Source organism: Chelon labrosus, assembly GCF_963514085.1.
Source record: "Chelon labrosus genome assembly, chromosome: 22".
In the NCBI taxonomy this organism is placed as follows: Eukaryota; Metazoa; Chordata; class Actinopteri; order Mugiliformes; family Mugilidae; genus Chelon; species Chelon labrosus.
In genome coordinates, this window is record NC_140355.1 from 18068241 (window position 1) to 18080049 (window position 11809).

At 42.7% G+C, this 11809-nt stretch overlaps 1 protein-coding gene across 1 annotated transcript in view; it reads left to right on the forward strand.

The window, feature by feature from the left end:
• col5a1 (procollagen, type V, alpha 1) overlaps window positions 1-7305 on the forward strand; it is a 67926-nt gene extending 60621 nt beyond the window's left edge. The window contains exons 63-66 of the mRNA XM_084572765.1: window positions 128-240; window positions 1789-1857; window positions 4521-4754; window positions 4912-7305. Coding sequence (XP_084428891.1) covers window positions 128-240; window positions 1789-1857; window positions 4521-4754; window positions 4912-5058 — 563 coding nt within the window. The 3' untranslated portion in view covers window positions 5059-7305. The remainder of the gene's footprint in view (window positions 1-127; window positions 241-1788; window positions 1858-4520; window positions 4755-4911) is intronic.
• The last annotated feature ends 4504 nt before the right edge of the window (window positions 7306-11809 follow it).

Genomic DNA, 11809 nt, shown 5'->3' on the forward strand with positions numbered 1-11809 from the left:
GCCGTTGGATGTCTGTTTGGTCACGCCATTTAAACGTCGCCTTAACCCGAAACGAGCGCAGCATTGGCATGAAATTATGAATGACACGCTAAAATTGCACCCTCTCTCCCCCTCTTCATCCGTTCAGGTGAGTACTGGATCGATCCAAACCAGGGCTGCTCTCGGGACTCCTTCAAGGTCTACTGCAACTTCACAGCGGGAGGAGAAAGCTGCATCTACCCAGATAAGAAGTCTGAAGGGGTAAGTCTGGCCACACATACATGCAACACCCACAGTCAGCAGAAAAGCTTGAAGTGTAAAAAAAAACCACAAATATTTTTACTATTTTCAGCTTCCAGCTTGTGATTTGATTGACAGAGGAGTAATGTAAGCAAAATACTTCAGACAAGTGAAATATTTTCCCCCTAACATCTGGGACTAACTGCTGTGCGTAGTGTATAAATAACATCTCAATACGGCGCCGTGTGCAACAGTGACTTCTGTTGTACCTCGTCGTGTACTCGTATAATTAGCCTCTGTGAGATTGCGTGATGTGCTGCTACCGAGAAGACGTGGGAGATGATTCATCGGCTTCTTCCCACATTTCCCACGAGGGTCCAAGTTATTTTACAAACATGCAAAAATCTCAGTTTAGTTCTGACAGGCGGTAGCTGCAAAGAGACATGTCTCAAACTCACTCATCCGCGTATTGTGCTCCGTGCCATTTTCGGATAGACTGACATTAAGGACTTTATCACCCATAAAGGCCTTCGGCAGGTGACAGGCGCGTCGTGAAGATTTTTGGTTCGTCGAGCGCGTGGAGGGAGGGGAGTGTGGAAGTCGGGGTGAGACGCTGCGAACGCCGCCTTTGACAAGCGGAGGGCTGTGTAATAGCACCGCGCTACAGCCATTTTAATGATCCCACTCACCAAGCCTCAGAGGAGCAGGAGTTTGCTTAAGCTCAGAATAATGAAGCAGACTTTTTATAGCGCGCCGGTGATGGGCTCTTCTCGTTTGTGTCAGGGGTGAAGAGAAAAGCCTGTGCTGTCAGACTTTGCACTGTGACACACACAAAGAAAAATCACTCCCTTGTGTGTTTGGCACAGTTACGAGAAGAGTGCATACTTAATAGTGTCCACACACTAAAGAATCCCAAAGCCAGCCGCTGGAATCTAGAAAGTCAAAGCAAGGATATTGTTTCCTTTCTTCTCGCTGTGAAAACAAGTGAAGGTCACCTCCGATTCAGCATGTGTCTAATGTATGCCGTCCCCCAGCGATAAGCGCTCTCCAGCCCATCATTCATTAACGCATTAAGCCGCTGATGACAGTTCCGTATCAAACCCTTCTCTCTAATTATTGCGAAATTCATCATTGTCATGGCGGGGACCATTAGAGCGCTGCCCCGTCGGTCAATTCGCGGCTTTTGATGGCGTAACGACGTTAGCGAGCCGCGGCTGCACAGCGCAGCGGGGGGGATCGAGGCCGCGGCGCAGGAGCTCCTCGCGGGCGATCGTTTCTTAATTAATCAGTGTGCGCTCATGAATTTTTCAGGAGCAATTAGCCGCCGGCTACAGTTTGTACTGTACAAAATGGCGTTGTGGTTTACAAAAAACAAAGTTGGTTTTATGTTGATCTCACTGAATGCCGTTTCAGGTCCGGAAGACTCCTGAGAGGACGAACAGAAGATGAGAAAAAAAAAAAAAAAAACTGAGAGTGGGATGTGGGATTTCTGTCTGATCTGTTTTCTTTCTGTAACACTGCTGTTTTTTCCTCCTCCTCCTCTGCCTCTTTGTTGATCCATGCCCCTAGGCTAGGCTCACATCCTGGGTTAAGGAGATTCCTGGTTCCTGGTTCAGTGAATTCAAACGTGGTAAACTGGTAAGCCAGACTCCCGACTTAAGTCCCTTTCCCTTCCCTGAATGCCTCTTATATTTTACAGAGCAAAATGGCAAAATGGCCCAAAGACTCACCGGGCACATGGTATAGTCACTACAAGAGAGGTTCCCTGGTAAGTGGCCTTGCCTGCGGTCACAGAATCCGGGCTGAGGCCTGGACTCTGTGTGCCTGAGGCTCTGCATGGTTCTGGTTCTGCTGTATAATGTATGTATAGACATTGGCACCTTGCTGGTTGGTTTTTAACTTATTGGGGGGTGGGGGCATGATTCAGCACAAGCTGCACTCACCGTCCAACATCATGAGGGATGCTCTTGCAAGGAAATGGAGGAGAGGTTTGTGCACCACACGGGGAACATACACATTTGGCATATGGTGGATTTTAACATAAAGAAAAGTGGAGGTGTGGATATTCCCGACTTTATTATCCACTCTCCCATACCTCTGCTACATTAAGAGAGCATCTCTTAAGAGTGACTGCGTGCCTCGACACTGCCGTGACTCAGGAAGCATCCGCAGATAGAGCGTTTAATAGTGTGGACAAAACATCTCAGAGGCTTGTTTGCCTCAACAAGCTCATCTGTCCCCCTACAAATTGCCTCTCCGCTGTTTCCATTCGGCTACACTTACATTCCCAGCGTCTCCCTTAAAACACTACTTAGATCCAGCGGAGTAGCTCCGAGTCAGACAGGCCAGGCACTCAGTCACCACCCAGGGGCTTCTGGGTACTCAGTCAGTGTTGACTTGCGACTGTGATGATGAAGAGGTAATGTTACTCTGGCGATGTCGGGCTGGATCCACACGCTGCTGGAATGGAGGGGGATAAGGAGTGGCGGGGTAAAAGACATAAAAGCATGGGACTACCCGGCCACTCAGAGGATGAGCCACAGTGCTGACACTCAGAGACGATAAGTACAGGGCAAAAGTTTATCAATCATTGCCACCAACCTGGAAATGCTGATTAGATCTCTGTTATTGTCAAAATTGAGTGTCAGTACTGTTTTTTTGTTATATGCATGTGTGTGCAAGCTCTGGCTTTTGTGCAAGAAAGAGTAAGTCGAGAAAGAACATGTAAGGACTCTGCTCTGGCTGCATGGCATGGATGCTGCATGCGCTCTACCTTCCTTCAGTAAGTCCCCTTTGTCTGAAAGACGAAGCGACCGCGTGGATCTAATGGGTTCCTGATGGTTGGTATGCACATGGACGACTGCAGACATTAAAAATGAACCGTGTCTGTTATTTCATCAGCTGGGATTACAGAGCCCTGCAATCAGCTTAATGAGCTCAGTTTTCACCAAGACTAGTTAGAAAAAAGCCGGATTCGAGGTTAATTATAGGTTAACAGGCAGTTAACATATCATTACCGCAACAATTTTACTATAATTTGCTCGCATTGGTTATATTTTTTTTATCATAATTGCACAAATGACACATTATTTGTTTAGTTATATTTATCGTATTTATTCAATTACTTTGAACATCAGTTTTTCCTCCGTTAACGCTCCAGCTGCACCAGTTCTCTTCATCTTAACATTTAGACATATTTGCACGTTATGCAGGAATGAGACTGGCAACATTTAAAAATTTTTGTGTCACCAAGTTTCATAAAAGATCAAAACCAACAACAACCACGGATGCATTCATAAGTTTTAGATGTCTAAGACACTGACTGCATATAAAGACGGACAAATCCTCCGATTCCCGAAGAGGAATGTGGTGCCTCTGGTGGCCGCCATCTTGGCTCTGCCTGAGTCCTGCTAATTCAGAAATTGTCAAAGACATGAGGGGACACCTCGACAGACAGCACACAAACCGTGAGGGCATTCCCCTGCCACTCAAAGCGTCCACACCCTTAATTATCCATAACTTTAATACTCTTTGATATCATTTAAAAAGGTTCCATGAATGGAAACCAGAAGCCTGCCTCAAGTGATCATTTGCGGAACTGCAGTTTCTCTCCATTCTGGCTTCATTCATCAGCCCTGGTTGCTGTTGGGCTGCAGTCTGATATAGTCCCAATATGGTGTTAAATTCAGTAGTGCACTGAATATGTACAGATCCACAGATGAAAATAGACCAATAAATCTACATTTTGTTGTCTTAGGGTTTTTTTTGTTTTTGGAACTTTTGCCAAAGTCTCATTTGAGCTGTTAGGGTTAGAGTTAGGAAACTAAATGTTTTCTTGTTTTTCAGTAGGAACGAACGGGCTCGAGTACCAAAAACAGGACATTTAAAAATACTGAGGTGTTGTTGGTTTAGTTCCTTTCATGGGATTGGTTGACAGGTGATAAACACCAGCCTCCTGCTTTAATGATTATGTCAATATACCGTTATATATTATTGGCAAAAGGAGGTTCTTTGAGTTTCCTTTGAGCCCTCCACAGAGCACGCTAGTTTATTAACTCCTCGGATGACACCTCCTATTGACACTGTTGTCAATAAGAAAACATGTCCCAGAAATCCCAACATGACAATAAGACAGGAATACAAATGAGACCAAATTAATTCATAATGACTCCCAGGTGACGTGACAGTGTGACAGATAATCTTGTCAGTGTGCTCTTTCTTTACACTCTCCCCTTATTCTTTTTTGTTGTTGTTGTTGTTGTTTTTTAAAGCTCAACTTCATCTTTGCTCTTTTCCTGCAGCTTTCCTACGTGGATGCGGAGGGCAACCCCATCGGTGTGGTCCAGATGACTTTCCTGCGGTTGCTGAGCGCTGCAGCCAGGCAGAACATGACATACAACTGCTACCAGTCAGTGGCCTGGCACGACCAGGACCGGGACAACTACGACAAGGCCATCCGCTTCCTGGGCTCCAACGACGAGGAGATGTCTTACGATAACAACCCCTACATCCGCGCCGTGGTCGATGGCTGTGCGGTAAGTCAAAGGAATGTGTGTGTGTGTGTCTCCGGGTGTTTTTTTTTCTTCGATGACTACTTTCCGTTTCTGTTCTGTCTGTAAGAGCCCTGCAAAAGAAAAGCCCCGATGGTTTTTAAATTCTCCCTCCCGCTGTGTCTCCCCTCTCTTTCGACAGCTGAAAAGGGGCTATGAAAAGACAGTACTTGAGATCAACACACCAAAGGTGGAACAGGTGCCGTTTGTGGACATCATGTTCAACGACTTTGGCGGCTCCACGCAGAAGTTTGGATTCGAAGTGGGGCCCGTCTGTTTCGTCGGCTAAGACTTTTCACTGAGCAAATGGAGAATTTTTTTTTTTTTAAAAAAGCATATTTTTTGTTTTCTCAGAAAAAAGAAACAATTGAAAAAGAACAGGACAATTCTATTTGTAAAAAAGTAACTTTTTTTTTCCATAAAGCAACAAGTATGAGTAAAATCAAGTTGAGAATACAGTGAAATTCTGTAGGAATAGAGGAAAATAACCTTGAAACCTCAGTGTGCCTTCTCCATCACATGCAAGTTTTGAAACTGGATGTCAGATCCTGCCTCCTACTCAGTACACGCTCACTCACTCGCAGTCACATACAACCTAGCCCCGCGCCACCACACTCGATTTCGACTTCCCAAAGAACGAAGGCGACCCTGAGAGCTGCAGCCGTTCCAGACGGCCGCGGCGTTTGCCATGGACTCCATCTGATTTGGCTCTTTCCTCTTCTTCAGTTTTGATCTCCTGTTTTCCCTCATCTCCCTGCTTTCCCACTTTTTGATGTTTTGGTTTGCCCATTCACCACAGGAGCTTCGTTTGTGCATAATTGTCTCCCCATTATCTTGGAATGGGACTTATACATATATATATATAAATATATATAAAATAATTTTTATGTTTGTAAGTACATTCTGTATATTTTTTCCCGGTAATGTTTATTGCTTCTGGCTTCAAAACATGCATGTGACTTTATTAATTTTGAGGTAGGAGACCATGGATACGGGGACAGCATCTAAATTTCAGAGAGACATCGAAAGAGAGGAAATTGGACTTGGAAATTGAAAGAAAAAAATTGGGAAGTCCTGTCTTTTTGCAGATGTGGAGCACACCTTGTTGTAATTTAAGAACAAAATGGAAATAAAAAGACGAAAACCAGCTCTGTGATATTATGTGACAGTTGATTTGCGAACAGAAAAAAAAAGTACATTCCTCCTTTTTTTTTTTTTTTTTGTTGTGCCCTCTGAACAGAACGCCTACTTTGGTGGCAACAATATCATTAACTTAATAAACAGCTTCTGTATGTTTTCCTGAAACACTCGTCTGTCTAACTATGCAGTGGGAGATGATGTCACATTTGAATGAAAACACAAAGAAATCAAAACCTAGGTGCTATTATTTTCTCTCTTCTGTGGTGCTATGTATTTTTCTAGTTTGTGTTGTTTGAATGAAAAAAAATAAGAATTTGTGGCGATGATACTCCATCACCAGCAGCCCCCGCTTAACTCACCCCGTCAGGTGGATCTTTGCTGCATCTGTTTTTTGTTTTTTTTTTAATTAATTTTTAAATCTTTTATGTTCAGTGGTGGTATTTTGCATGCCATTTCCCTACATATCCACTCACAGATGAGTGCAGCATGGCGCTGTATGTTATCTCCTGCTTCGGCGGACCGCGCAGATAAGAAATGTGTCCAAAATGTTGGAATGACGAGAGAAAACTATGGTTGGCTTTTGCGCGCCGTTGCTTTATATTTTGTTTTTTTCTTGGATCGTCTGTGCTGCATCGTAGTGATGGAGCTGAAAAGTGGACATGTTGCGAACAGGCCAAAGGGAAAACGGTCCAAAGGTTATGTTTGGTGTACAACACCCTTCCACCAAAGATTTTCACGTGTATTTTTTAGCTTTAAAGTAACGTGGCTTGAAATCCTTTTTCTAAACATGGGAAACGACTTTTAACACAGCAGTGGAAGTTGCCGGCTCAGCCAGATGAAAAAGTTTTCTCACGCGGCTTCAAAAAAAAAAAAAATAAATAAAATGCTATTTTTGCTCTTATTGTAATAATGCTCTGTGTTCAAACTATGCACTCTCTATGCTTATGACCACTAGTATCTACCACAGAATTTTACGGCTCTTCATACATAGGTTTGTTTTGTTTCCTTTTTAAGTAAAAAAAAAAAAAAAAAAAAAAAAAAAAAGAAATCTTCAAATATGTGACTTGAACCGTTTCTGTTAACTCAATATGCTTGTAGATCCTTGGCTTTTATTTTTCATTGTGATGCAGTACACCCAAATTTAACACTCTCTGCTCTCAGTAATAATAATAATTATAATAATAATAATAAAATAAGAACAAATTTTTGTAAATTTCCAGAACCAGCAGTGATGCTGCCATTGTTTTTTTGTTTTTTTGTCTTTATTTTATTTTGTAGATTTTCCGTTTGTCTTGTCTTGTTTGTTTGTTTCCACAGTCTTGTCAAACCTGTGTAAGGAATAAAAGAGGATAGAAGATATATTGGTTTTTATGTCAATAAATCCAAGTTTACTGTGGCCATCCACTCTTGTATGTCTTTTGAAGCATTAAAACCTATCTGTATGCATGAAATTGTAAAGTTTTTTCTCTTGTTATGATTATGTAGAGCGGCATGATCTGAGTCCACGTTTGATTCGCCAGGATGCGCGAGGAAAAAGACAAAGAGATATAAGAAAAAAAGAAAAAAAAAAAAAAGGTCATGTCCACAATTGTGAGGTGGAGAGAACATGATGAACTTGTAACTCTACCAAAGCCTATGTTCGTTTGTAGTATATTTATTGTATTATTTAAAATAAAAATAATAAATGTTAAATGATACCATAGTGTAAGTGTAAGAGCCCCCCTCTTTACGTTCACAAAGGGAAAAAAAAAGGTTATTAATCCACCACTTGCTGCTGGAAGTGGCTCCTTTTAATGGAGCCGCATTGGCCACAGTCGTTTAAATAGTCGTGTTTTCTTCTTTAGAGCTTGTGGGCTGCCTGTGTGTGCGTGAGCGAGAGAGAGAGAAATGATTGGATGTCTGTTAAAGCTGCATAACAGGTAAGGCTGCTATTGATTGCCGCTACAACATGTTTTAATAGTATCAAACAACTCTAGCTCCACAGATACTCCGCAGAGGGAGATCTCAGGCTGCATCTCGCGATCAGAGCTGCATTCATCCGCGGATTATTCCCAGTTGACGCCTCCCAACAAAGACTGGCTTCCTGGCTAGGCATTTTAATGTATGTACTTCTATCACTCCAAGCTCATATCTCCACACTGCCTGCAGCTTGTTAAGAGAAGCAGAAAAATAACTAATAATATGTATTTCACGCAGGCCTTCCTCAGTGATCATTATAATAAAAGATGTGTTTTAACCCTTGGTTTACACACACACACACACACACACACAAACACACACACAGCACTAATTTCAATGATGTGTGAAGCTTTGATCAAATCTGCGGTGCTGAAGATGACTTGCAGCATAATCTCATTAGGAAGAAACCCTCGCAGTGTGCATTAAGGCGAGCACAGCGGCAAAAGAAAATAAATAAAAACTTGTTCTGCATGATCAATATTTTATGCAGTGTTTGCAGGACGGATCCGGGTTGATCAGAATGCATGGATTCGACTGAGGCGGCATCCTGGGTGAGTAAAGGGGAAACCAAAAGTTAATTCCTCATCCGAGCCCAGAAATACTTACAGAGGCAGGAGTGATAAGTGGGGCACCGAGGCAGAAAACAGGAAGGGATTTAGCTCCCTACGGTCATGGCAACAGGTGATATGTCAAAAAGACTACAGAGGCACCGGAGTGCAATAAGCTTGTGAAACATTTTGGATTCGGGCTGTGGGGAGATTTAGGATGGATGAAGAGATCGGTTTCGGGGAAATGCAAATGTGCTCGTAGGGATGCAAAGGAAATTTGCAGTGGGGGAGATTGGAGCAGCTCTGGGATGATCAGATCCTGTAGTATACTGTTAAAAAAAATTTCGTTTAAAATCCAAAGTACTTTGTTTTGCAGAACAGGAGAAAGGTATTATTTTCTGATATAGCTGGTGAATGGAGTTTTAACTACTTTGAATACAGCGCTTCCGAACTCGGGTTGAACCAGTCCAAAAAATATCGGTTATGTTTGGAGCAAGGCTAGCCGTTTCCTCCTGTTTCTAGTCACTGTGCTAAGCTAATTAATTAGCTGATCTCTGACTCCTGTCATCTAGAACAAGTGTGTCCAGATTAAAGGACCTGAATGCAAAATACAAGAGGCACATTTAAAGCTGTGTATAGGCAAATAAACCTATTAAGGAAGGCCCTGAAGAGACAAAGGTAGGAAAAAAAGGGGGGACACACGGGGAGAGACTATACAAGCAGTGTGGTGCCAAGAGACCACGGGATGTTAATTAAATTCAGCTTGTTGTAATGATTACAGGGTGATCCCAGATGGAGCGGCAGCACTGGTGGTATTTTTTCTTCAAATAAAGAGCGTCAAAACCAAAAAGAGCTAGCCCTGTCCATATGCTTGTAAATATACAACAGTGTTACCTGGGTAATCAGAGCGTGGAACATCCACTTACAACCGTCTGCCACAAATCGATGGGTGACAAGTGAATTGCTTTTCATGTGGATATGGTTTAACAGTCCAAAAATGCAATGGTGCTGAAAATGCTGGATGACAACGACATGAAGAACATGCACAAAGCCCTCAGCTGGCACACAGAGAGGGAAACACTAGGAAAAGAAAGTAAATGAGCCAAAGGTAAAACAAATAGAGTTGTGACGTTTATGAACGAACCGAATCTATTGACCGACTCTTTAAAACCAATGATGGGAGCCGATTCGCAGTTGCGAGCCACTTCTCTTTTGCTGCGATTGCCTTAGTACGCAGGACTCTCAAGAAAGGGGAGGACACACTTAGAGAACCACCCAAAAAGTGTAAGATTTGGCAGACTGTTGCTCTTGGTGGTGGTACAGTGGTGAGCATAGCTTAATTTCAAGCAGTATCCCGGGTTCGTTTCCTGGTCAACGCGAATGTTTTGACCAAACTTCCCACTGGATAAATAAAACATCTACCTATCTAGAACCAATATTTCAGAATAATTCAAATTCATCCCGCCAGTTGAATATATATTGGTCAGGTGTCTAAGTTTGAATGATTCTGATCCACATCATACCCTGTCATTCTAATTATCCCCCGGATAAAATTAGTTACCCCCCCAAGCTAGCATCTGAAAAATGAATAAATATGAAAATGAACGGCTCTTTTAAAAGGAAAAGATCCACAAGATCTGGCTCCTTTTAAAGAGCCGTAAATCCCATCTCTAGAAACAAATCATGGCTGACTGAGACTAGATCCATACAAGTACCTTTTCATTTCAAAACATATACGTTTTGCTATCTTTACACCCAAGTCCACTCTATGATACAAGGTTATCATGTTTTGTTTTTTTTATTTAAAATCATATTATATTGTAAATTTGGAGGTCCTGTCCAACAGACTTTAACTGGAAGTGTTTGAATTCATATCCTAAAATACCTTAAAACAAATGACCAATTCTCTGACTGACTGACTGACTGAAGTGCAGAAAGTTTGATTTGATACGATTTTCCGCCGAGACTGGCGACCTGTCCAGGGTGTACCCCGCCTCCCGGCCAAAGACAGCTGGGATAGCCTCCCCCCACAACCCTTTACCGGACAAGTGGTTACAGACGGTGAATGAATGAATAAAGGAATGAATGAACAGTTCTCCACCAATAATGTGGACTTTAGCGTGAAGTGTCTCATAGGCTTGAAAAGTGGCTGCTCTAGTTTGAAGTGTTGGCTCTATTTATTTATTTTTTGGCATCATTTATTTTTGATTGATGGCAGCGAAAAGAGGGGCATGAAATTAGGGGACGGCATCCGGATCAAACCAGCGCCGCTGCAATGGCCTCAGTTCACGGGGCACGCGCTCAACCAGGTGAGCTTTGCGAAACAAACATCGGTCAAACGGAGACAGAGCAGCAAACAGAGAGATTTAAAGCACTATTAAAAATAAAGTCAGCTGTAAACTAAAAACTAACCTGGCTGGTGAATGAAGAATTGTGAGGCCTGGGAGAAACTGTCAGTGGCAGCCAAAACTAAAGAGCCGGGTTGTGAACAGTGTTTGGTGTGCTATGGATTTATTGACATTCTGTATTTACTTGTTCGTTCAGCAGCAAAGAGCGTCTCTGTCTGGGATTACAGGCCATTTCAGAGGCAGCCCAGAGGACCAGGACACCAGTCAGACTCCAAACACTGAGCAAACGTGTTTCTTGATGTCACTATTGTCACTGCAAACTGTTCCCAGCTGCTGTTATTTGCTTCCTCCATCTGTCCGCTGCACCGATCAACGGTTAAACTGAAAATTCTTTCCTCAATGACTGATAACCCTTTCAATAAAACCCCTAAAAGTTAAACATACATTCACATCTTTAATACCAAACGCTTATAATAAAACATTTTTAAAGTGTGTGTTAATGTGTGGTCTGGGCTGGTCGTAGAGGAGCTGAAGGGTCAAGTGGCAGACGTTAAAAAGGAAATTTGGGACGGAGCCTCTGTGTTAATGTGTAATTGCTTTGAGCCTGTGGATCTTCGGCTAAGGGAGCCCATTCACAGCCACCACTGACCTACTTACATACGAATCAGATAGCGGAGAGAGAATGAGATAGTGTTACAACACAGGCACCGACATATTGGAATATTAATAACAGGCTTTTCTGCTCTAATAGACTTTGAGATTGAGGAGCTGTCTGTAGTTCAAGTTGCTGGGTTTTCTAATGTGATTAGGGCCGGCCACCCGAGCGTCACACATGGCGGCGTCTCTCAAATGTCACCGCCGCGTTTATGCAGTCTGAGCCTCGTAATTTTTTTTTACAGTGAAGATCAAAAACAAAGTGAGCTTTTGTCTCCATTCAGACAACCTCATAGAAAAGATGGGTGATCACAGCTTCAACTCTACTTGATTGGGTGGACCGAAAAGCAAAAGGATGAACTTATGAAGCTGGTCCTCATTTTTCTGGTTT